Here is a 20940-nt window from a genome sequence, read left to right on the forward strand (position 1 = left end):
TCGCTGATGGTTCTCCTCATGCGGGGCGGCGCGTCAGGGTAGTCGAGGGTGTCGAGCTCCCGGCCGATGTACGCGAGAATGTCGTACTCGTCCTGGTCGCGTCGGTTCCTCATCTGGTCCTCCTCGGGCCACCTCTCCGCGGCCCTGTCCTGTCGCGCTTCGCTCTCAAGCTCATAGTCCAGGAGCTGCATGGCCTGCGCCATGAACATGGCCTCGGCGCGGGAGGTGCGAGCAGCCGAAGAGGGGTGGGTCCGGGGTTCCTTGCCTCGCGCTTCCCGCGGGCATACGCGCAGCCACTGCGTGACGCTCCGGTCCTCGTCGTCGTACTCCCAGTACTCGTCGCTACTGTCATCCGAGTCGCTGTTGTAGGCCGGTGGTGCAGCGGCTGCTGCGGCGGCGGCGGGTCGTTGTTGATGGTGACCCTGTTGGGCTCTCTTCTGGTCCTTGTTGCTGGGCGGGTTCCAACGGCCGCTGTTTGTACGGGCGTGAATGAGTGAGACTGCCTCTCGTCTTGTTGAAGCTGTGCACACAGCAAGGGAGAGGGACAGGCACCTGAGATACTCGCGAGCCTCGTCAACGGTGTTGAAGCCCCTGAACTCGGCACGCGAGAAGCCATGAACCTGCTTGCGGCACTCCTCCCTGCGCCATCTCGATAAGCGAGGGCTCCACCAGACCGCCCACCACCATCTGCTGTCTGAAACGCGTACCACGAGTAGTACAGACCCGGCTTGTAGCCCGCACGTACGGCGTACACGTTCTTTCTCGATGCCAAGCTCTCTCCTCTTCGAGCCACACCGCCAGTCGCTTGGCGGCGTGGCGCGTTGGTCGCCACCGCCCTGCCACTGTTGCCTGCGACTGGCCCGGCGATTGCGATGCCACATGTGTGTACAATCACCGGTGCACTCGCAGACTGTGTGCCGCTGGCTCGGGCGACGTGACCAACGTGGTGATGGGCCGGCGCAGCCGCGCGTGCCCCGCTGACTTGGGCGAGGCCCGCGGGTTGCCTGCTTGGCGGAGTGGAGCGGGGTCCAACGGCTTGAGCGAGACCGACGCGGTACACGACCGACGGCACCTCGACGGCGTAGCCGGTATATTCCACACGCCCATGGCCGTAGTCGTCATCGCTGTAGTCTGAGTAAGTGTCGGAATCGTCATCGCTGTACGAGTCGCTGTAATGAGCCGGCGCAAAGGATTGTTGCTGTTGTTGCTGTCTTATGGGCTGGTGGGTGTTGTTGTGGCGCTTCCGGTCCTTGTTGTTGGGCGGGTTCCAACGGCCGCTGTTCAGGCAAATCAATCACAGGGGGGGCGTGAGGTCTGGGAAATCAATCTGCTAGCAGAAGGCGAGGAGAAGGAACCTGAGGTAATCACGAGCCTCCTCTACGGTGCTGAAGCCCCTGAACTCGGCTCCCGAGTAGCCGTGGACCTGGCTGCGACACTCCTCCCTACGTAGCCCCCAGCAGCGGTAGGCAACGGCGGTGAGGGAACCACAGAGCAAAACGGCACATCGGAGGCACATGGTACCATGAATAGTACAGGCCAGGCCTGTAGCCAGCACGCACCGCATACACGTTCTTCCTTCCCATCTCCTTCTACTTCGAAGCTGCGACGTAGTAGTAGTAGTAGTTGTTGCTACGGACAGGAAAGAAACCCGTTTAACGGGACTAGAGCAAAAGCCCTTTCCTGCGTCCGGGGAAAAGGCGGGGTTTTAGGTGATGCCTCTGTTTGCTATGAAATTTCGCCTTGTTTCGAGAAGTCTGGCTTTACGAAGGTCCCACATTTCTTTGGCCGATGTAGCGATGTGCAGTAGGACTTCCTGTATCACCGCGTCTACCCTTTTGGGCGGGACTCCAAGATCCTTCAAGGCTTGCGGGAGGGCTAACGGGCAAAAGGCGAGCGCTCCCATTTTGATATTGTAGTCCCGGAGCTTGCGGGTGGCTTCGGACTGCCCCTTAGCAGTTGCGTTAGTGTCTGAAGAGAACCAAAGCGGAAGGTCGTTAAGCGACATCAATGGTCGGTGTATGCTTTCTCGGATTGTGTTTAACACCTGTACGTCTCTCTGTAGTCTGATCTCTCTGGTGGCCGTACATGAAGTATAAACGTGGTCGTGCATTTCCTTTTTGTGCACCTCCGGCCTATGGACAATGAGCATGGCGTCGGGGCAACACGGTACGTTATCCGTGCACAGGGGACATTCAGCTGTGCTGTGTATTGACTTCCGCACTATCCAATCAGCAGGTCTAGCCTCTTCTTCTCCGTTGTCCCTGGCGTACCACACGCCCGCGTTGTTGGCGTCCCTTTCCCAATACAAGTGGATCTTTTCTGCATTGGGTGTTTGGGACTTGAACCGGGCCGCGTAGGCCCATTTATTGACAAGCCTGTTGTTATAACTCCTGGCGATGGCTGACTTGTTGTAGTTTGTGCGTGTGTCCCTAAGGTATTCGCCCCTGGACTCTCGGCTTGCCTGCCGGCGGAACTTACCGTCCGCTTCTGCTTCAAGCGTTTTGTCTCTGATTCCTTTTTCAACTAAGGAGCCATCGACACTAACCAATGCTACAGGATCGAGTGACGTGAGCACACACCTATTGTACATTACCGAGTGCGCGGTGCGTCCTAGGGTGGCCAGGGCGTCTGCGGCTACATTGCCCTTAATGAGTACCTCCAGGTCAATGCCGTGTAGATTCACCAGTGCCGCTACCTTTGCCTCCCATTTGGCCAGCGCTTCTGCCCCTTCCTCCTCCGCTCGGGCTCTTTTATCATTAACATGACTCGGTACGTATGTGAATGCAACCTGGTACCCCTGTTCCTCTCGCGCTTGAATAAGTAGGACAATACGCTGAATGACCCCTCTACCCTCGGTGTTCATTTGTTTCCCCAGCTTCCAGCCGTTGAAACCGGTGATGGCGGCTATTGCACTAGTACAGTCGATGACTATCTCCAAGTTGCAACTGTCAGGACATTTCTCGAGGGCAATGAGGACCCCTACCAATTCCCCTACAAACGAGGACCCCCCTCTCACGACCAGGACACTGTCCTTGAACCTGTCCCCCAGGTATACTCCTGCTGTCGTACACCCTCGCGCATAGCCACCGTCGGTCCAGACTCGAAGCGTGTTGGTGGCCACGTTCTTGTGTACCAGACACCAATCTTCTTCCCCGATGGCGTACGGGGTCACTGTTCTGGCCTGGCCCACGACTCCTCTGCTGGGAAGGTTGAGGGCTCTATCACGTACTTGCTCCAGCTCGGCGGCATCGTCTTGCTTGAGCTGGAGCGGCGCGACCTTGTTTGCAATCCACTCTTCCCTTTCGGTAGCACTGGTGCCGAGCACCTCCTCCCACTTAAAGACTCCGGCACTGTACAACGCTGGCCAAATAGGGTTGTATTGATAGCACCCCACGTGGATGTAGTTGGGGTCAGCCAACCTAATCCACGGGTCAATCCCTAGCTCCTTTAAACCAAGCCGCCACATGTGTAGGGTATCGCGGTTGTTGGGATCCCGCATCCGACCCCGTTCCCGCTCTTTCCCGCACTGGGCAAGGGTCTGTGAGGGAACCGTTTATTTTCAGTTTAACCCGACACCCCTGGTATAGCCGGGCTACGAGATCCACGAAAACAGGGCTAGTGCCGTAGTCCTTGAGGACCTGCAGGAGGGCGGTGTGCGAGACGCTATCGTACGCCTTCTTCATGTCGACGTAAACAAGGTGCAGCTCCTTTTTACGTCTGGTGGCGTCCTCAATGGAGTCCACCAACGCCCTGATGCAGTCCTGGGTTGATCTTTTAGGCCGGAAGCCGCACTGCAGGCCACTTAGTATATGCCCATCAAAAGCTTTGTACAGCCTTTGCGTGAGGATTGCCGTGAATACCTTGTACTCCACTTGGAGCAGGGCAATAGGTCGATAGTTGCTAGGGTCGCCTTGATCACCCTCCTTCGGCAGGAGGGTGATGGCCGCTTCTTTCCATTCCTCGGGTACATCACCACCACGGAGGCAGTGGTTGAAAATCTGGGCGAGGCGGGCCACGTAGAAGGCTGGCAGCTCTTTGAGAATGCCCGCTGTTATTTTGTCAGTACCAGGCGTTGTATCTTTGAAGCTACCAATCATTTTCACAACTTCCTCCTCGCTAATGGGCTGTACGAGCATGGAGTTGTCCACCTCTTTCACTTGGTGATGAACTCCAGCCATGGCTGGTGTCCCACGTTGTCTGGGACTGCGGCAAATTGTTTCCCCCACCACTCCGCAAAGATCTTTTTGATCGCCCCGGCGTTGGAGCTGTACTCGCCGTTATTTAGCCTGACCTCTCGGAAGACATGCGGCCGGCGGTCTTTGCCCATGAGTTTGGTCCAGAAGGCCCTGGTGTCGTTGTACCCCGCTTTGATGAGGGCGTTAGCATACCGGCCTATCTCACGCCTCTGACTGGTATAAAATTCCGACCCAATGGATTTTGTAAGGCCCTTTTTAATAGTCATTACTGTGTGTAAGGCCAAGTTGATATGCTCCCTATTGAAGTCTACGGGAATAGACACGCCGGCGGTCTCCACCGCTTTGCGGGCCTTCTTCCCAATCCTAGGTGCCTCCTCGCAACGTAGGGACGTTGCTAGGGAATTGGCGGCTTTACTCAGCGCTCTTCTTTTACCCTTAAGTAGGCCAACTTTCTTGCTGTCTCCGGGCTTCTTGGCTCTTCCATTACCACTTTTGGGAAGGGCCTGCTCAGTTGCCCTCCGGATGGCTCTGTTGAGCTCTGCTGCCATTTCTGGGCAGTTTGTGCAGCCTTGTTCAATGAGCAAGGCCGTCCACTCCTCAGTGCACTGTTCTTCTAACCTCCCTTTAAGGGCGGCCCAATATTGCTCTTGTTGGAGGAGGAAGGTCAGGAGCCCCTTGCTAGCCTGCCCAGCCGCCTCCTGTTGCTTGCCTCCAAGTCAGAGCGCCAAGGTCACCAGCAAGTGGTCAGACTCAACTGGTCCCTCAAGGATGCCTGTGCTTCCAGTGACATGTGCAGCATGTTTATTAGCCAAGAAGTAGTCAATCCTGGTAGTTGTGATCCAGACAGTGCCAGACAGATCTCCCTGTGCAGGTTTGGATATTTGCCAGAAGGTGTGCTTGTTGCACTCTGGGTGGAGCCGCTGGTGTATGTCAACTACTTTGTTTGTCCTGATGAGCTCATGAATGGCTTGCCTTCTATCATTAGCCCTTGTTTGGCCATAATTGGTCCACTTTTCACTGTCCGCTGGTGTGACATTCCAATCTCTGACCAGGAACAAGGGGACTTTGTGAAAGGTATCAACAAGGGGGCAGATGTGATGGTTTACAAAGTTGTTGTGACTCTTCTTGCCTGATGGGCCATACACATTAAATATGGTAATATTCTTAATAGACTGTCTCACAGTTACTTATTGCAGTCTATAGCTGTGGGAACTGTTGGGTTTAACCAGCATGTCAACTTATACTTGGTGTAGTATACAATTACTAACTGCCACTAAAAGCCCACCACTTTGACCCAAACTCCATGTTTACACTGCACGCAATACCTTAACCATCTATGCTCATCCCCAGGTTCTGGGAAGTGCTGGATTGACTCCTCCATAATGGCACTCTCTGCTTTTGCCCTGGCACGAACCTTGAGGTTCCAGAAAATGGTGAAACCTGCCATGTCTGCTGCTCCCAAGATGGTTCTCACATTGTCCTCTTCCCAAAGCCTGACCTCCTGAACCATGAGTAGTCCCCACTCTTTCTGTTTAGCATGGGCAAGCAGATCTCCCAGCTGTTTCCAGTTCTTCTGAATGTTGAAGGACACAATCAGTAAGAGGGCTACCAAACCTGGCGTTGCCACTTCTTCTTCTCCAACAGCCTTCACCCCTGGGACCCAGAACAAGAGTAAAATCAACAGGATTAGCAGGCCCCATGCATGGGGAAGGGACAGACTGCCAGTCCATGCCCCAGCTGGGCTAGCTTTCCTGCTGGTTCTCTTTTTGGTAGTGAAGTAGAACAGGGCAGTAAAGTGTTTATGTATGGGACGAGTCCAGAGGTCCTGTGGTCTTGCTACATGGTCATGGTAGTCACTGCTCAACAGCACTGCGGCCATCAGGACTCCAAAGAATGCTAGCACCCACATCCAGCTAGGGGTCTTGCTGGTGGAATGTGGCCTGTGCCATGTGCTCTTGGATCCTGTGCTGCATGGCTGTGGTTGCCTCCCTAGCTCTGGCCTCCTGCTGCTTGATGGCTCTTGCTTGCTTGGCCTGCTCAATCTTTCTGGCCGCATCCTGGGCAGCCTTGTTGGCCTGGAAGTTGGCAGCATTGGCCTGAGACTTGTCACATTTCTCTCTGGTCTAAGGAGAGATGGGCGATCAGGGGTTGCAACCTCATGGTAGTAGCTGAGTCCAGGGGGTGTGGCTACCTTTTTGAACTCCTCTTGTGACATCTGCCTCCTGAACTGGACACTCAGGCAGCCAATGAAGAGCTCCACATTCATATGCTCCAGCATGGTCACTAGGTCCTGCTCCATGGCAACTGTGCCCTTGACAAAGCTCTGGTAGGTGTTGTCACAACAAATGAACTCAGTGTCTACCAGATGGACTCTGCAGAGCTTGTGGACCAGCGCCCTCAGCTTGCTTGGCTTCACCTGTGGTGGCACTGGCTTGATGTTGATGATGATGGGCTTGAGGCTGAAGTTGTGCCATGGCTGGAAGAAGTAGTTGTTGAAGTTGATGGTAGCTCCTCCTTTGTTGATGAGGGTGGACAGGACTTCCTTCTTGTGGCACTTGATGATCCAGGTGGGGGTGGCTGCCTTGGAGATGTGTGCCATCTTGAAATTGTCTGGCATGTCCATCCCCACCAGCTCCTTGACTGCCTTGACAAAGTCTTTGTTGGAGATGATGTGATTGCCTTCCTGCTTGACTGTGTGAATGGCCATGGCTGCTTGGTCAACCTCCTTCTCATCAAAAGCATGCTCTGGGCTGAACTTGCCAGGTCCGCTGTAGCACTGCTCCACAAGCTGGTGAGCCTTGGTCACCCTGTCTGTGTCTGTAGCCATGAGGACCACAGACATGGTCTTGGTGAACCTGTTGTGCATCACTTGACTGACCTCGTAGTGGGTGTCAATTCCCTTGAGGTCATCCAGGACATCATTCACCTGGTTGATGTCCACGCCTTTGAAGTAGATGGTTCTGTACTTGTCAATGGCGTGGAGAGCCAGGCCTACGAATTCTCCCCTGTTGCGCTTGGTCTGAGGGCCTTCCTCAATCTCTCCTTCCTCCTGGTCCTCATTTGTATCAGCCCCGTCATCGGCGAGCTCCTTGCCCTTGTCCGTTCAGCCACGTTTCCTGGATAGGCTCATGTTGGTAGGCGGTGTGTACAGGTAGGGGTGGTGTGTGGAAGTTGCAAGTGAGAGAACAACTGGCCCACCACCTTCACCTTTATATGTAGCCACTCCTGTGTACTGCAACTCCCAATTACTGTCTTTCTTGTCCAATGCTACATGCCCGTTCCGACGCGTACTAGGTACAACGTCGCCGGGAGGACCTGGGCCGGTCCCGGTCGTCTGAAGCGGTCCCGTCTTCCACGGACTGGGGCCACGTAGGGTCTTGATGCTTGAGGCTTAGGGAGGGGGGGAAGGGGCGTACTGAAGCGCAGCTTTACGGAGTCTACTAGCGACGGACGAGGGATTGAAGAAGCAAAAGGAACGTCTAGGGGGAGTGATTCTGATGGCAAATGTATCAAATTATCTTTCATTAAGTGGCGCCTTTTCGCCTCCTGGTTATGTTTAGAGAGCCACCAGGAGGGCTCTACCTCGTTCGGTACGAGGCCAACCTTATCAATCCCATCTTGCGCTCTTGCTACTTCTCTTCTATCCATCCGTTTTCTCGAAGCTGCGACGTGGGAAGGAACCATTTCTTTTAGTTTTCTTTTTATTTCCTTCAGAAAGGAAAGAAGAGAAAGTGGAAAAAGACAAAGGCGTGGCTGAAGGGAAGAAGATGGAACTCTTGGACAGATTGGGACAAAAGATCGGGGAGAGCGTGGGCATCTACTCGCGCACGGCCGACGAAGACGAGGTGTTCGTGCGGCACGAAAAGTTGGCCGATGCCACCAGGTACCTGCGCTACGACTACTCGGCAGATTCCTTCGGCCCCTTTCGTTGTTGATCGCTCGTCATGTACCATGCCATGCACTCACACGGCCATGTGCCGCATGCCGCAGGGATGCCACGGAGCAGCTGTTGAAGACGCTGACGCCAGAGTCGACGACGTACCTCAACTCGCGCACGTTGGCTTCGCTTCTCACGCAGAAGGAGGAGAAGCAGGGCGAGACCCTGCTCACCATCGGCCAGTCCATGCAGCAGGCCGACCAGTACACGGTACACGACATCTCTCTTTCTCTCTCTCTCTCTCCACGTCGTCAACGTAGAACCAATTCCTTCTGACAGCTTCGTTGCGGTGCGCGGCATTGCCCCAGTCCCTCTTTGGCATTGCGGTGACCAAGCTGGGCGAGACCATGAAGAAGGTCGGCGCTGAGCACTCAGAGTTGGTACTGTGTGCTGTGTGTGTTGTGTTGTGTGGTGCGAGAAATCTCACGTCGTGGTCGTTTCCATCGGATCAATGCAGGACAACCGGCTGATGAACTCCACGATCGATCCGCTGAAGGGCTACAACGAGGGCCAGCTCAGGGAGCTCCTCAACCTAAAGAAACGGTACATGTTCGCCGCTCATTCCTTGGTTTCGGCCGAAACATGGGAACTTACCAGCACTTCCGCATCGCGTTGGTGCGTTCCTTCGCGTCCAGGTACGACGCCAATCGGTTGGACTACGACGCGGCCCGACGAAACCACGAGGCGAAGAAGACCCGAGAGACGGAAGGTGGCGCTACCCCCCTCCCCCTCGCATGCGTTTCTATCACCGGTCCCTCTTCGACTCCCGCCAGTGCTCACCATCGGTGTCGACGCAGAGAAAGCAAACAGGGCCAGGCAAAAGTTCGATGAGTCACGTACCGCCTACTTCAACCGACTCGTGCACAGGTTCGCCACTCTTGAATATTTCTCTATTCTACATACATACAAATAATTTAATAAATAATTTAGTATTTAATTTCAATACTTTATAAAGAGATATTTACTGGATTTCATGTCTGGTGGGCTTGGTGGCGTATGCAGTCAGGACGACGAAAACGAGCACGTGGCGCAGCTGCAGGCCTATGCCGCCGCGCAGGCGATCTATTTCCGGCGGTGCGCCGAGCTCTACGACAGCCTCACCCGGGATCTCACCACACTCACCGCGCGAGCCCCCGACCGGCCTCGCCTGCCGCCCATGACCCTCACCTACACCGACCAGCCCGCCGCCACCGTACACCCTTCGGCCCACTTGATGCGTGACAAGGGCACCAACTGACCGGGCGTTGGGCATTCATTCCTTCGTGCGCGGTAGCAGTACGCCGCCCTGCCGCCGGCCGCAGCAGTACCGGCCATCACAGGCCCCGCCGCACCGAACGCCGCGCCACAGCCTCGTCGTACGCGTTCGATTTCTCGACCCGCCCGTTCAACCCCGTGGCTGACCACACAAATCTGTGCGCAGAAATCGGATATGGTGCCGCCATTGCCGGTGCCGGCGGCGGCGCGGTGGTGCGACGCGACTCGGCCGCCCCGAGGCACGTCACACCAGTTTGACCACCTCAACAGTGTGCGCTTGGCTCACCCCATGCTGTGCAGGTTTGGACCTGGAGCGCCGGCGGCGACTGGACCAAGCGGACCGACGCATGCAGGCCAGGCTAGCAGCGGCGGTGCCGGGCGAGGCGGCCCAGCGAGACCCGTACGCGTCAACCCTAATTCTTCTGACGCACTGTTTGGCTCACGCGCTCTAATCGCTCACCCCGCTCTCAGATGCCGCACCCCGGTCGCGGGGGAGCAGCGCCGCCAGGCGGAGGCGCTCCAGAGCGAGCTTTGCCAGCTGCTGCTGCGCCAGGGCCTGGCAGTGGTGGTGGTGGCGGCGCGGGCGAACGGTGTCGCGCCCTGTACGACTTCCATCCAGAGCGACCGACCGAACTGTCCCTGCGACAAGGTGCCCTTCTCTTCTCTTCTCTCTTCTCTTCTGTCAGAAGCTCAAGCTCACCGCCTTACGGGGGTGGCGGGTGTGATGGCGCAGGTGATGTGGTGACGATCAAGAGCAAGGCCGGGGAGTGGTGGGAGGGCGAGGTACACGGTCGCAAGGGCTACTTCCCGGCCAGCTACGTCCAGCCCCTCTCCTAGCTCTCTCCGCGGCTCTTCCTCAACATTAAACTCCACGCTTGCGTCCAACCCGCAAAATAGCAAGTGTGCTCGGCTTCATCTCGTTGTTGGTGATGACGACGACGATGCCTGTGCTGGTCATCGCTACAACTTTGTACATTATGAGAGTGCGATGCCGCCTTACCTTCCCCTCTTTTGTTTCTCGCGCGGGCCGAAAGGCGCTTCAGCCTCGTCTGGCCCTCTTGGTGAGCTGGGGCGACGACGGGGGCGTGCCTTCTACGAACTCGTCCTCCTCGTCGTCTTCATCTTCGTCGTCGCCCTCGCCTTCGATGTCCATGCGCGGCTGGGTGACCATGCCGGCGGCGAGGAAGGGCGGCGGGTGCGAGGCCGAGGCAGTCGGCGAGGCCGACGCCGACAGGCTGTCCTCCTTGTCCATCTCGCCGCGGCGCCTCTTGTCTGTCCCAATTTCCTCCACCATCGACGACGTAACCGACGTCATACCACTGACCCCCTGGTGACGCGCGTTGTGTGTTGCGTGTGTGTCAACACAATAAATTGGAGTGAGTGGAGGCTGAGCCAAGGGAGAGAAGAGGGAACCGCGGGTGGAGGTACGTCGCGGTCGGGGTAGGAAGAGACGGTGGTGGGCGTGGCGAAGGGCGATGTGGGCGCACGCGAGGAATAGGGTGAGGCCGGCACCGAGGCCGACGAGGCCGGCGTGGCCGAGGGCGTCCCCGAATACTGCGCCAGAGAGATAAACACCGCGCGTCAGCGGCAAAGCGAAGCGAAGTGAAACGAAAAGGTGGAGCAGTGCCGGTACCGATTGCTTGCTTTGCTGGGCTGCATCGGGGAGAGAGTACATACGTTAGTTGAACGACAAGGCCAAATCAAGTGCAAGAGGGCCACAGGACGTACAGGAACTGCTGCTCTGGGAGGAGCTCTGCGAGGAGTCGGACTGCGACGAGGAGCCCTGTCCGTCGAGGAGGGTCGCCATCACAAAGTCCACGTCAAACGCATTGAAGAAGTTCACCGAGAACAGGATCGGCCTGAATGACCGAAACCGCGTTAGTACGCGTGTGTGCAGTTGCATCGGTCATGAGGTTCGGCGTACCTGCCGCCCTGCTCGAACCAGATGTGGATGGGCTGGCCGGCCACCTCGCAGAAGCCGAGGAGGGCCTTGAACTCCTTCAGGCAGAAGGTGATTTCTCCGGGCTCGGTGCCCACCGAGTACTCCTCAAAGTCGCGCGGATCGATGGTCAGCTCCGTGTGTAGGATCTTGCTTGGCTGGCCTGTAGAGAGAGAGAGAGAGAGAGCGAGAGTTGGCTTTTGAGAGACGCGGTCCAGCGTGCGAGCTGCTGGGCGAGGCGGTGCGCGCGCGCGTACTTCGTTTGTCTTCGTCGATGAAGCTCTTCACCTTGAACATCTTCTCGGTGATCTGGAAGGATATCTCGTCCAAACCGCTGTGAAAGTTCTGTACGACGTCGATGAGGAGCCTGTGTGAAGAAGAAGAAAATCAAAAAGCATTAGCAAATGCTTGCGTTTGTGCTACAAAGAGGGACAGATCTGTCTCTGCTGCTCTCCCTGGGTAGGGCGTACCGAGGGCGCGACGTGATCTTGTTGGGACAGTTGTCTTTCGAGTAGACGGCCTGGAGTGCCTCGCACTCTTCGAATGTGAGCCGGTAGGTCTTCTTGATGCCTGGAGCATTCCAGGAGAGGGGAGAGACCGATGAGCTGCATGTAGAAGAGGAGGCGCGTGAGGAGGAAAGCTTCGCACCCAAGTTGCACAGAAGCTCGATGACGACTCGCGACTCGGCCTCGTCCAAACGAATCGTGCACTTCTGCACCGTGGTGATGGACCTGAAGACCGCCAAGCACGGCTACACGGAACGTAGAAGAATAATAATCATATGATGTTGAGCAAAAGATGGAGAGAAGATGGCAGCACGAGATCGCGTTGTGGATTACGGACCTTGAGGAGCACTTTGCATTTGGGGAAGATTTCCGACGTGAGGGTGTAGGACTCGAAGAAGTTGGGGCTGAAATTGATTGCCACGAATGCCGAACGCGCTTGATTCAACGTGCGGAACACCAACTGCATTCATACGGCAACAGATGAGCTCGTGCAAGGCTGTGTAATTCTAGCACGCTGAGTCAATGGTACCTTGTCGGCAGCAGGCTCCAGAAATAGCTCATCACCCACCTTCGACAAGCAATGTATGATCTTGGCAAAAATCTTCACACTACGTCCTGGAATGACGCACTCCATGTTGCTCGTTGGCTTCAAGTTTTTCTGCCGTTACTTGCGCTTTTTGAGGCCAGAGACTGTGTTTTCCAAGAATTGAATTTTGGATCAAAATTTTTCTTCCACTGACCTTTTTCACACGGCGCTTTTGGGACTGGATCCTGTCACGTCCAGTCTGTTTGGACCTCTGAGTGGTTGTTTCTTTTTCCTACCCGAGTGTTGTCAACTATTCTCTCTTTTTTTTTTCTTCTGCGGGGTGTTCATATATACAAGTATGAAGATGGTGAGAAGCAAAGGCAGTGTTATCTTGTTGCGGTGCTGATATGTAACATACCAAGCTGTCGGTTTTTTACCACGATTCAAAGAAAGCGCGTGCGGCGCGGACACGGAAATTGTAAGAAAATGACTTTTCCGGGAGAATGCCATCCAATCACCTATCAAAGCCTGAGCCTCCCAAATTGCGTCCGGTGTTACCTCCCCAAAAACTAAAAGATACACATTGTAAAGATGATGGCGACACCACCGAGCCAAGGCCCCCCGCGACCATTTGCGGAGCAGGGGGTGGTACCCCAGAGCAGACCCTTGCCTACCCCTACAAGGTGATTTTCTATATTTTTTAAATATACTGCGGAATGCTGACATTAGACCGATGCAGGCGAGGAGTGTCAACTCGCGGCCCCAACCCAGTAGGGCGCGCCTCGGAAAACGTCGCGGCGGCATCTGGAGGTAGGAGTCGCATCTTTTCTCCTCGTTGATGTTGGCTTTCTATTGATTAGGTTGATTTATTGGATTTCATATTTTTCTGCACGGTTATTTACCAATTTTTATTTCTTTTTAAAAAACATATATTTTGAACGCTATTTTCTACTCGTGTCCTCTCGATTACTAGGTGTTTGCCTCTTCAAACAAGTTGTTTTGGTTTTTTGACAACGTACGCGTTCTTCCTTTTCTTCTGTTATCGCGCAGCCCCGAACGCACGACCTCTGCCAGTGCCCAACGGTGCCGGCGCTGGCCGGCCGTTCAGGCCTCCGCCGTCCACCCACGCACCCCGCGGCGGCAGCGGCCCTGCCCCGGCACAGGGAGTAGCCAGAGCCGGACCGCCGGCACAAGCCACAACAACCGGAGCTGCCGCCACTACCACGACATCACCCTTCGGCGTGTCGCTCAAGCGGACGCCCGGCCCAACACTTGCTGCGCCCGGCCCGGCGCCGACGTCGTCAAACTCGATGCTCAGTCGATCCCTCCCCACAACCTTTCCCTCGCGCAGCCCGGCGTTCGGCGCCCCGCAATCGTCGCCGTCCGCCGCCGCGACGACCTACTCCTCTCCCCAGCTGCCCAGACCCGGCGTCGGCGCCGAGGCGCAGCAGCAGCAGACCCGCCATGTGGTGCCTCCACGCCCGGCCAGCGTGGTCCCGACGCCCAGCCCGTCCCAGACCTCCACCAACTCCAACAGCCGACGAGGGATCAGCAGCTCGACCTACACCCCCGCCGCCCAACAACAGTCTACTGCCGACAGCGCCAAGAAGTACAGCTCCGTCTACAATCACACGCCGGCGGGCCAGGGCTCAGGCACACCGACGTCCGGCAGGCCCACGCCGCCGCTCGGTCGCCAGGGTTCATCGATCCTGTCGTCGTCGGCGTCGTCCATTCCGGCCTTTCAGTCCAAGTCAGGCAGCAGCATCCACCGGCGCCCGGTGCCGGCGGCTGCCGGCGCTGCGCCCACGACGAGTCCGGCCGCCGCTGGCGGTGATGGCGGAGGGGAGGAGGGGAAGAAGGATCGGCTCAGGCAGGAGGCGGTGCGGGAGCTGAGTCAGACCGAGCAGGACTACATCAACGATCTCGAGCTGGTCAACGAGGTCTTCCTCAAGCCTCTGCTCTCGCGCAATGTGCTCGACAAGCAGGTATTTCATATCCCCCACAAAATTGCGTGAATGCCAGTGATTTTTATTTTTATTTTTAATTTAAATGTTCATTAAAAATTATTCGTTATTTATTCATTATTCGTTGTTTTTTTGTTTTAAATTTTCTTTCTTTTCTTTCTTTTGCAGGAATTGGGATCGCTGTTCTCCAACCTGGAGATGCTCGTGGGCGTGAACCAAGAGATCATGAAGGGGCTCAAGGATGACCCCAACGGTGACCGCACCGGCCAAACCTTCCTCGGCCTCGTACTTCCGCCCCCAACCCCCAATTCCTTGCATGCGGTGATCTTCGCATTGTTGCTTTTGTGAATGTGTCGGCGCTCACATTTGGCGATGTTGCACAGATGCACTACTTCAAGATGTACACTGTGTACTGCGCCAACCAACCGCACTCGGACAGCACGCACACGAAATGCAAAGCCAAGAACCCGGCCTACGCCTCCTTCCTCGACGTACGCACACCCACAACAACATGTTGTTGCTATTGTCTCGATGATGTATTGATAGTCATTAATGAACGATGTGGGGCTGCGGTGTATATAGGAATGCATGGCCGATCCGCGCTGTCGCGGGCTCACGCTACAGAGCTATCTCATCAAACCCATCCAAAGACTCTGCAAGTATCCGTTGCTGTTGAAGGTTCTCGATCGGCCTCTGCAGTCGTCTGTGTGCGCTGGTGTGTGAGCTAACGCATGCCTCGCGCGCGGCGTTAGGCGATTTATCAAAACACGGCAGCCGAGCACGCCGACTACGAAAGCCTGCGCGAGGCCCTGTCGCAGATGGAGAAGATCGTGGAGTACGTGAATGAGGGCAAGCGACAGGCCGAGAACAGCCAAAAGATCATGGCCATCCAGAGCAACATCGACGGCGGCGAGGTGCCTACCATTTCTCCTGTTCTTCTTCGCGTGACCAGTCGTCTGCTCACAGTCGTGTGTCGCACGCGTGTTTCTTTTCTTCTTTTCTTTTCTTTTTACCTCCGATACAGTTCCTGGGGTTGGTGCAGCCGACGCGGCGACTACTGCTCGAGAGCACGTTCGAAGTGCGAGTGCCCAAGTCCAAGACCAAGGTGCCGATCTCAAAGCTGTACTACTATTATTACTTTTTATTTATTTATTGGTGGTAACGGCTGACACGGTGCGCCCATCACGACAGGAGCGATACTGCGTGCTGTTCAACGACCTCTTCCTTTGCGTCAAAACCAAGAAGAAGGGCACGGGATACTACGATCCCCTGCTCCTCTTCCTGCAGGTGGCCAAGTTTATCGAGATCTCCGACACCGAAGGTAAACACGCGCCCCCCCGCACACTGCACACAACACACACGACACGACACGACACACAACACACACAAACCAACGCGTGGCTGTGGCAGAGGTGCACAATTCGTTCGAGGTGCAGGCGGAGAGCGACGGCGAGACCAAGAGCGCGGTCTTCGTCTTCCCCAACCCGGCGATGAAGGCCGAATGGGCCAAGGAGATCAAGACCATCATCCGCTTCTACCAAAAGCAGCGCCTGCTCGCCGTCAAGAAGGAGTCGTCGGAAAAGGTCGCCGGCGGAGGGTCGGCCTCAGCAGACATGCCCTCGGTGCGGGCCTCCCTGGCTAGCCCGGTCGTCCCGCGGGCCTCGCCAAGCCTCGGCCGGACGATGAGCAGCCGAATCCACTAGGCCAGGCCAGGAGATAGCGCCGATGATGGACAAGAAGAAGAAGAAGATCGGATGTATCACCGCACCACAGTTTTGCTCAGCGGGCCACGTCGTCGCCTGTAATGTAACGATTTGCACCTGACCACCCGCCCCGGCACTGCCAGCCACGCACCCCACGCTTGCCGAGAATGCGGAACTAGTGACCGAGCGACCAACCACCAACGCCACCTCGGCCGAGAGCAAGAAAGAGCGCGGTAAAGATGGGAGAACAGCAAAAGTGGCGGCAGCCACAGAATTCATTTAGGCCCTTCGGAGCGAAACTTCCTTGCCTTCCTGCCTCTTCCTGTGCTTCTTCTTGGCCTTGCGGTTACGCTTGTTGGCCATCACTTCAGTCTCCGAACCGGGGGCGAAAATCGGCAGCTGGGATGCGGCGAAAATTGAGGGGCGGGTGCTGACGATAGCGGCCGAGCTCGAGCAGGGGAGGGCACCGGCGGAAATCGCTTCAGCACGCACGTTCATCGCGGACGAAAAGAGGGTGGCCTCAGATCGCACCAGCGACGGAAACAGACGCCGGGTGTTGTTCATCTTGTCGATCTATCAAATTCGATTAACCAAGGACAAGTGGGAAAGAAAATAGTGAAGAAAATGTGTTTCTTGAAGTTAGATTTCGTGCGGAGGGGCTTCGCATTTCATAATAAATGACGACACGCGTTTTTTTGTGCTCCGAATTACTGCTGTTGTCTGTGCCGAGTAAATCAATCTCAAGACAAAGAAGAAAGATGGCTTCGCGTGCTGCCGCTAGAGTGACCAAGAACCGTTTCGCCCTCCCCCTCGACCACAGGGCCACCCGCCCCGGCTTCCAGGCCCCGTGGGGCAGCATTGACCCCGCTCAGGAGGTCCGTCAGAGCTCCGTCCTGATGGGCGTTCTCGGCGGTATCTTTGTTTCCTGGGGCCTCTTCGCCTTGACTCGCAGGGACAATGGTACGCGGTTATTCTTAGATGGAAATGTAGGCCGCTACCTTCTAATCCCCCCCCCCCGGCCATCATTTAGTCCGCAAGCTCCCCGAGTCCGTCAAGAACAAGGAGTGGGCCACCGTTTCGGAGGAGAGGCTCGCCAAGAACCGTGGTGCCTAAATTCGTGCCCTTTTCAGCTCATCCATTACAAATACAGGTCCATTTTTGTAGTGGTTTTCTGCCCGCGGGCATGCGCCGATGGGATATGATTGATGTGGCGATGGTGTTAAATATCCGCTTTGTTTCAAGGCTCGAGCGGCAGTTGCGCACTTGCCGAAATCATGCGACGAAGGGCAAACTATTGCTGCCTCAAGTTGCGCGATCGCAAGGTGACTGTTCGGCTTGAAGAGCCGTGGTACGCTTCGTCCAGCAGCATTCCCCTCTTCGCCGGCAACAAGAAATGGAAACTGCAGCATTGGATTCAGCGAGACGATTACCCCGTCGGTTCATTTCTGGTCTCGCATGGAGGCTATCAATCGAATGCGATGTTGGCCCTGGCGCAACTGGCCCGAATGAAGCGAATGGGATTCGTGTACTACACTAAATCGCTCCCCTCTTCGCCGGAGCCCGCCAGTGGCAACCTCAAGCATGCGCTCGAGCTGGGGATGCAAGTCGTGTCCCTCTCCACCGCCGAATACGATCGTCTCTTTGCATCGAATGAGGAGCAGCCCCACGCTGCGCAAGGTACCCTCCCATCCACCAGCAGAGGCGAGACACTCATCTTTCTTCTCCTACCAGAGCGCCGACGAGCTACCCTCGGCGCCGAGAAGGGCGCCATCTTCGTCCCACAAGGCGCAGCCTGCCCACAAGCCGAAGTCCGGACCTCTTCCCGTACTCTCTTCTTCCTCTTCATGGCCTTGGCTGACACATGAAGGGCTCGGGCACAGGAGGGTATACGCGAGGTGGCGCTGGACATCAACACCTACGCACAGGAGCGGATGGGGTCATCGAGCGCCGAGAGCGCCAAGCCCTTGCTCGTCGTTCTCCCATCAGGGACTGGTACATGCCGGATCAGCGCTGGACACTCACCGGTCCATTGACTCTCTCACGATTGCATGTGTCGTGTGTCGTGTGTGTCGTGTGCGTACAGGGACGACGGGGTACTACCTGGCGCAGCACCTGAGCAGGGACGTGGACATTGCGTGTGTGCCGTGCCTCGGGCGCAGCGACTACCTACGCTCCCAAATGGAGGGACTCAGCGGCGCGGCCCACGACCGAATGCCGCGCATCCTCGAGCCTCCACCAGGTACGCACGTGCAAGCCCGACGCTCGATCGAGTCCAAAGTGCGCTCATCATCATCATCATGCACCTGTCATGGTGTAACACAGGACGATACAGCTTCGCTCGCCCGAGCTCAACGATGCTCCAGACCTGGAAAGAGCTGCAACAGGCCGCGGCTTGCGCTGAGGTACTTTGCCTGACCACGCGAGCATTCTCGGCGTTCGCAATGGAGACTGACACAACCAACACAAGCAGAACCCGTTCGAGTTTGACCTGATCTACGCCCCGCGCACCTGGCAGACCCTGTTCCACCACTGGGAGGCCCTTGCGCCCTACGACCTGCTCTACGTGCACACCGGAGGGCTCGAGGGCACCGCCTCGCAGCTCCAGCGCTACGCCAGTCTCAACCCGGCCGCCGACAAAGAGAGTGGTGCTGACGTGGAAACAATAAATGCATAAATAAAGCAAAAATAATAACCGGAAATTCAGAGCAGAAGCAACATTGATACGAAGTGCTCCATTCGTCCTCCGTTCGCATCTTTGAGGTTGCGAACTGCCTCGAGCCGGCGGCAACCAAGCCTTGGTTTTTTGATCAAGCCTCATTGCCCGCGGGGAGGGGTGCAGCTCGCGGGGGGTTGGGGGCCGACGTCGATACTCTCCAGATAGAGAGAAGGGCGAGTGGAGCTCGATCGAGACATGGAGCGAGACAAAAAGGACAAGAAGAAGGATAAAGAGAAGGAGAAGGATGGCGCGAGCAGCAGCGACAAACCGAAAGACTTCAAAGACATCTTGAACGCCAAATTCGAAAATGCTATGAAGATGCAGCACGACGACGCGTCGTCGGGCGGGGGAGGCAGCAGAGTGGGCGGGCAGCTCCTCATGAGGAAGCGTGGTGACATGAAGGACAAGTCAGAGAAGGAGAACAAGAAGAAGGAGAAGAAGGAGCGCGAGAAGAAGGAGAAAGAGCGGGACAAGGACACCAAGGGGGGCGACAAGGACAAGGCCGCCGAGAAGGACAAAGAAAAGGAAAAGGAGAAGGAGAAGGAGGCCAAGGACAAAGAGAAAGATGCAGCAAAGGAGAGGGAGAAGGAGTTCAAGGAGGCTGCCGCGAAGGACAAGCGGGCCTCGGGCATCCGGGGCGGCAAGGTGTTCGGCGGGCAGCTGAAGGAGGGCCTCTACGACAAGAAGGGCACCAAGCACGCCGTGCCGCCCTTCTTCGAGCACGCCCTGGCCTACATCGAGGAACGAGGTACCATGCACCACTACTCTCCTGCTACTACTTTCACTCTCCTCCCGGCGCTGCACATCACCAACGCTTGCACGCCGTGTGTGTCGTGCTGTGCTGTGTGCGTGTGTCGTGTGTATCGTGTGTGTCATGTGGTGTGTTGTGGTGCAGCGTTGGAGACGACGGGTCTGTTCCAGGAAGCGGGTCCTAAGAAGGAGGTGAAGGAGCTCATCAAGCGGATCGAGGCCAAGCAAGACATCGAGTGGGCCAAGATCAAGAATCCCCACACCGTATCCAGTACGCGCTTTCCCTCTCCCACACCGGCCCTCGTTCCAGCACACGTGGCCACTCCCGGGTTGCTCGAGATGGTCCTGATCTCCCTCCCTCCTTTCTTTGGCAGGTCTCATTTTGAAGTATTTGCGAGATCTGGAGGAGCCGGTCTTTCCCTACTATCTCTACTCTCATCTCATCGAAACGGTCTCAAAAGGTACGCTTTGCCGCAGCAACGCCACGCACGCACACACGGCTCTGATCACTGTATTTGAATATTTATTTTACTTTTTTTCGTTTTTATAATAATAATACTAAAAACTAAAAATGCTAATTGTGTTTTGGCGCAGGCGAGGCGGGACTGCAGGTGAACGAGTCGGCTCTGCGGCAACTGCTGCACGCGTTGCCAGCACCCAACGTGGCGTTTTTGAAGCGCCTGCTCCCCTTCTTGCGACAGGTAGCCGCGCACGCCAGCAAGAACCAGCTCGTCGCCGAAAGCCTCGCCACCTTTTTCGGTACGGCTTCCGTTCCTCGCACGCACGTACATGTGTGTACGACGTCAGCATGGCCTAAACTTGAGTTGGCCCTAGGCCCGGTGTTGATGCGCACGGAGGGCGAGGCGAGCCTGCAAGCGCTGGTATCGCACACCAGCGAGATTCTCTTTTTGACGGCCTACATGATCAACTTCACGCCGACGGACCTTCTCTTTTCCTTCCCCGAAGAAGGTAAGCGCTCAGGTGCCTGTCGTGTGTGTGTGTGTGTGTGTGTGTGTGTGTGTGTGTGTGTGTGTGTGTGTGTGTGTGTGTGTGCGCGCGCGTGCGTGCGTGTGCACTCATTTCTTTGTCGCACAATGCAGGCTCCAACCAAAGGCTGAGCAACTACAGCTCGCCGTACATGGAAACCGACTCGTTGAAGGTCGACGACCGACCAGGGGCGCGGTCGCGACCCACCTCCACCGAGCCCACGGCAGCCTCGGCCCTGGGCACTGACGAGGAGGGGCGCGTGCCACGACGACCAACAATTCCGTACGCCCCGCTCAGGATCAGCAACACGGCCGCTCCCGCTGAAGACACCGCATCGGTCTACATCGACGAGCAGTCTCTCGATGACTCCCAATCGGTAATCAACGCATGCCGTGTGCCGTGTGCCGTGTGCCGTGTGCCGTGTGCCGTGTGCCGTGTGCCGTGTGCCGTGTGCCGTGCGCC

The 20940-nt window shown here is 56.5% G+C and overlaps 7 protein-coding genes across 7 annotated transcripts; 4 read left to right on the top strand and 3 right to left on the bottom strand.

The window, feature by feature from the left end:
* Positions 1-6109: 6109 nt before the first annotated feature.
* On the bottom strand, positions 6110-7274 carry ACA1_309790 (uncharacterized protein; the record flags this gene model as incomplete). The annotated part of the gene is made up of 4 exons (XM_004367750.1): positions 6110-6319; positions 6388-6750; positions 6826-7156; positions 7192-7274. 4 exons carry the CDS (start codon positions 7272-7274, stop codon positions 6110-6112), a joined length of 987 nt encoding a protein of 328 aa, XP_004367807.1.
* A 689-nt stretch (positions 7275-7963) lies between these two features.
* ACA1_309800 (variant sh3 domain containing protein) lies at positions 7964-10224 on the top strand (the record flags this gene model as incomplete). Its single annotated transcript, XM_004367751.1, has 13 exons — positions 7964-8079; positions 8187-8343; positions 8442-8513; positions 8591-8676; positions 8769-8842; positions 8907-9000; positions 9136-9325; positions 9435-9488; positions 9554-9656; positions 9688-9787; positions 9859-9977; positions 10007-10036; positions 10121-10224. 13 exons carry the CDS (start codon positions 7964-7966, stop codon positions 10222-10224), a joined length of 1299 nt encoding a protein of 432 aa, XP_004367808.1.
* A 202-nt stretch (positions 10225-10426) lies between these two features.
* ACA1_309810 (Rad9 protein) lies at positions 10427-12393 on the bottom strand (the record flags this gene model as incomplete). The annotated part of the gene is made up of 10 exons (XM_004367752.1): positions 10427-10714; positions 10816-10941; positions 11021-11040; positions 11116-11246; positions 11312-11489; positions 11584-11693; positions 11797-11896; positions 11975-12077; positions 12182-12236; positions 12362-12393. 10 exons carry the CDS (start codon positions 12391-12393, stop codon positions 10427-10429), a joined length of 1143 nt encoding a protein of 380 aa, XP_004367809.1.
* A 1275-nt stretch (positions 12394-13668) lies between these two features.
* Positions 13669-16025, top strand: ACA1_309820 (RhoGEF domain containing protein; the record flags this gene model as incomplete). Its single annotated transcript, XM_004367753.1, has 8 exons — positions 13669-14343; positions 14491-14607; positions 14706-14813; positions 14905-15000; positions 15075-15236; positions 15347-15427; positions 15514-15643; positions 15733-16025. The coding sequence occupies 8 exons, from the start codon at positions 13669-13671 to the stop codon at positions 16023-16025; spliced, it is 1662 nt and encodes a 553-aa protein (XP_004367810.1).
* Positions 16026-16304: 279 nt separating this feature from the next.
* Positions 16305-16589, bottom strand: ACA1_309830 (uncharacterized protein; the record flags this gene model as incomplete). The annotated part of the gene is made up of 2 exons (XM_004367754.1): positions 16305-16424; positions 16518-16589. 2 exons carry the CDS (start codon positions 16587-16589, stop codon positions 16305-16307), a joined length of 192 nt encoding a protein of 63 aa, XP_004367811.1.
* Positions 16590-16783: 194 nt separating this feature from the next.
* On the top strand, positions 16784-18699 carry ACA1_309840 (1-aminocyclopropane-1-carboxylate deaminase; the record flags this gene model as incomplete). Its single annotated transcript, XM_004367755.1, is given in 8 exon segments — positions 16784-16985; positions 17056-17130; positions 17268-17702; positions 17722-17849; positions 17906-18017; positions 18109-18264; positions 18348-18427; positions 18496-18699. The coding sequence occupies 8 exon segments, from the start codon at positions 16784-16786 to the stop codon at positions 18697-18699; spliced, it is 1392 nt and encodes a 463-aa protein (XP_004367812.1).
* A 237-nt stretch (positions 18700-18936) lies between these two features.
* ACA1_309850 (RhoGAP domain containing protein) lies at positions 18937-20854 on the top strand (the record flags this gene model as incomplete). The annotated part of the gene is made up of 7 exons (XM_004367756.1): positions 18937-19489; positions 19637-19762; positions 19866-19952; positions 20086-20153; positions 20193-20250; positions 20326-20460; positions 20592-20854. Coding segments are annotated over 7 exons (1290 nt in total), but the record flags the coding sequence as incomplete, so codon positions are not given.
* Between the last annotated feature and the right edge of the window lie 86 nt (positions 20855-20940).

Source organism: Acanthamoeba castellanii (assembly GCF_000313135.1).
Source record: "Acanthamoeba castellanii str. Neff unplaced genomic scaffold scf7180000083767, whole genome shotgun sequence".
Classification (NCBI taxonomy): Eukaryota; Discosea; order Longamoebia; family Acanthamoebidae; genus Acanthamoeba; species Acanthamoeba castellanii.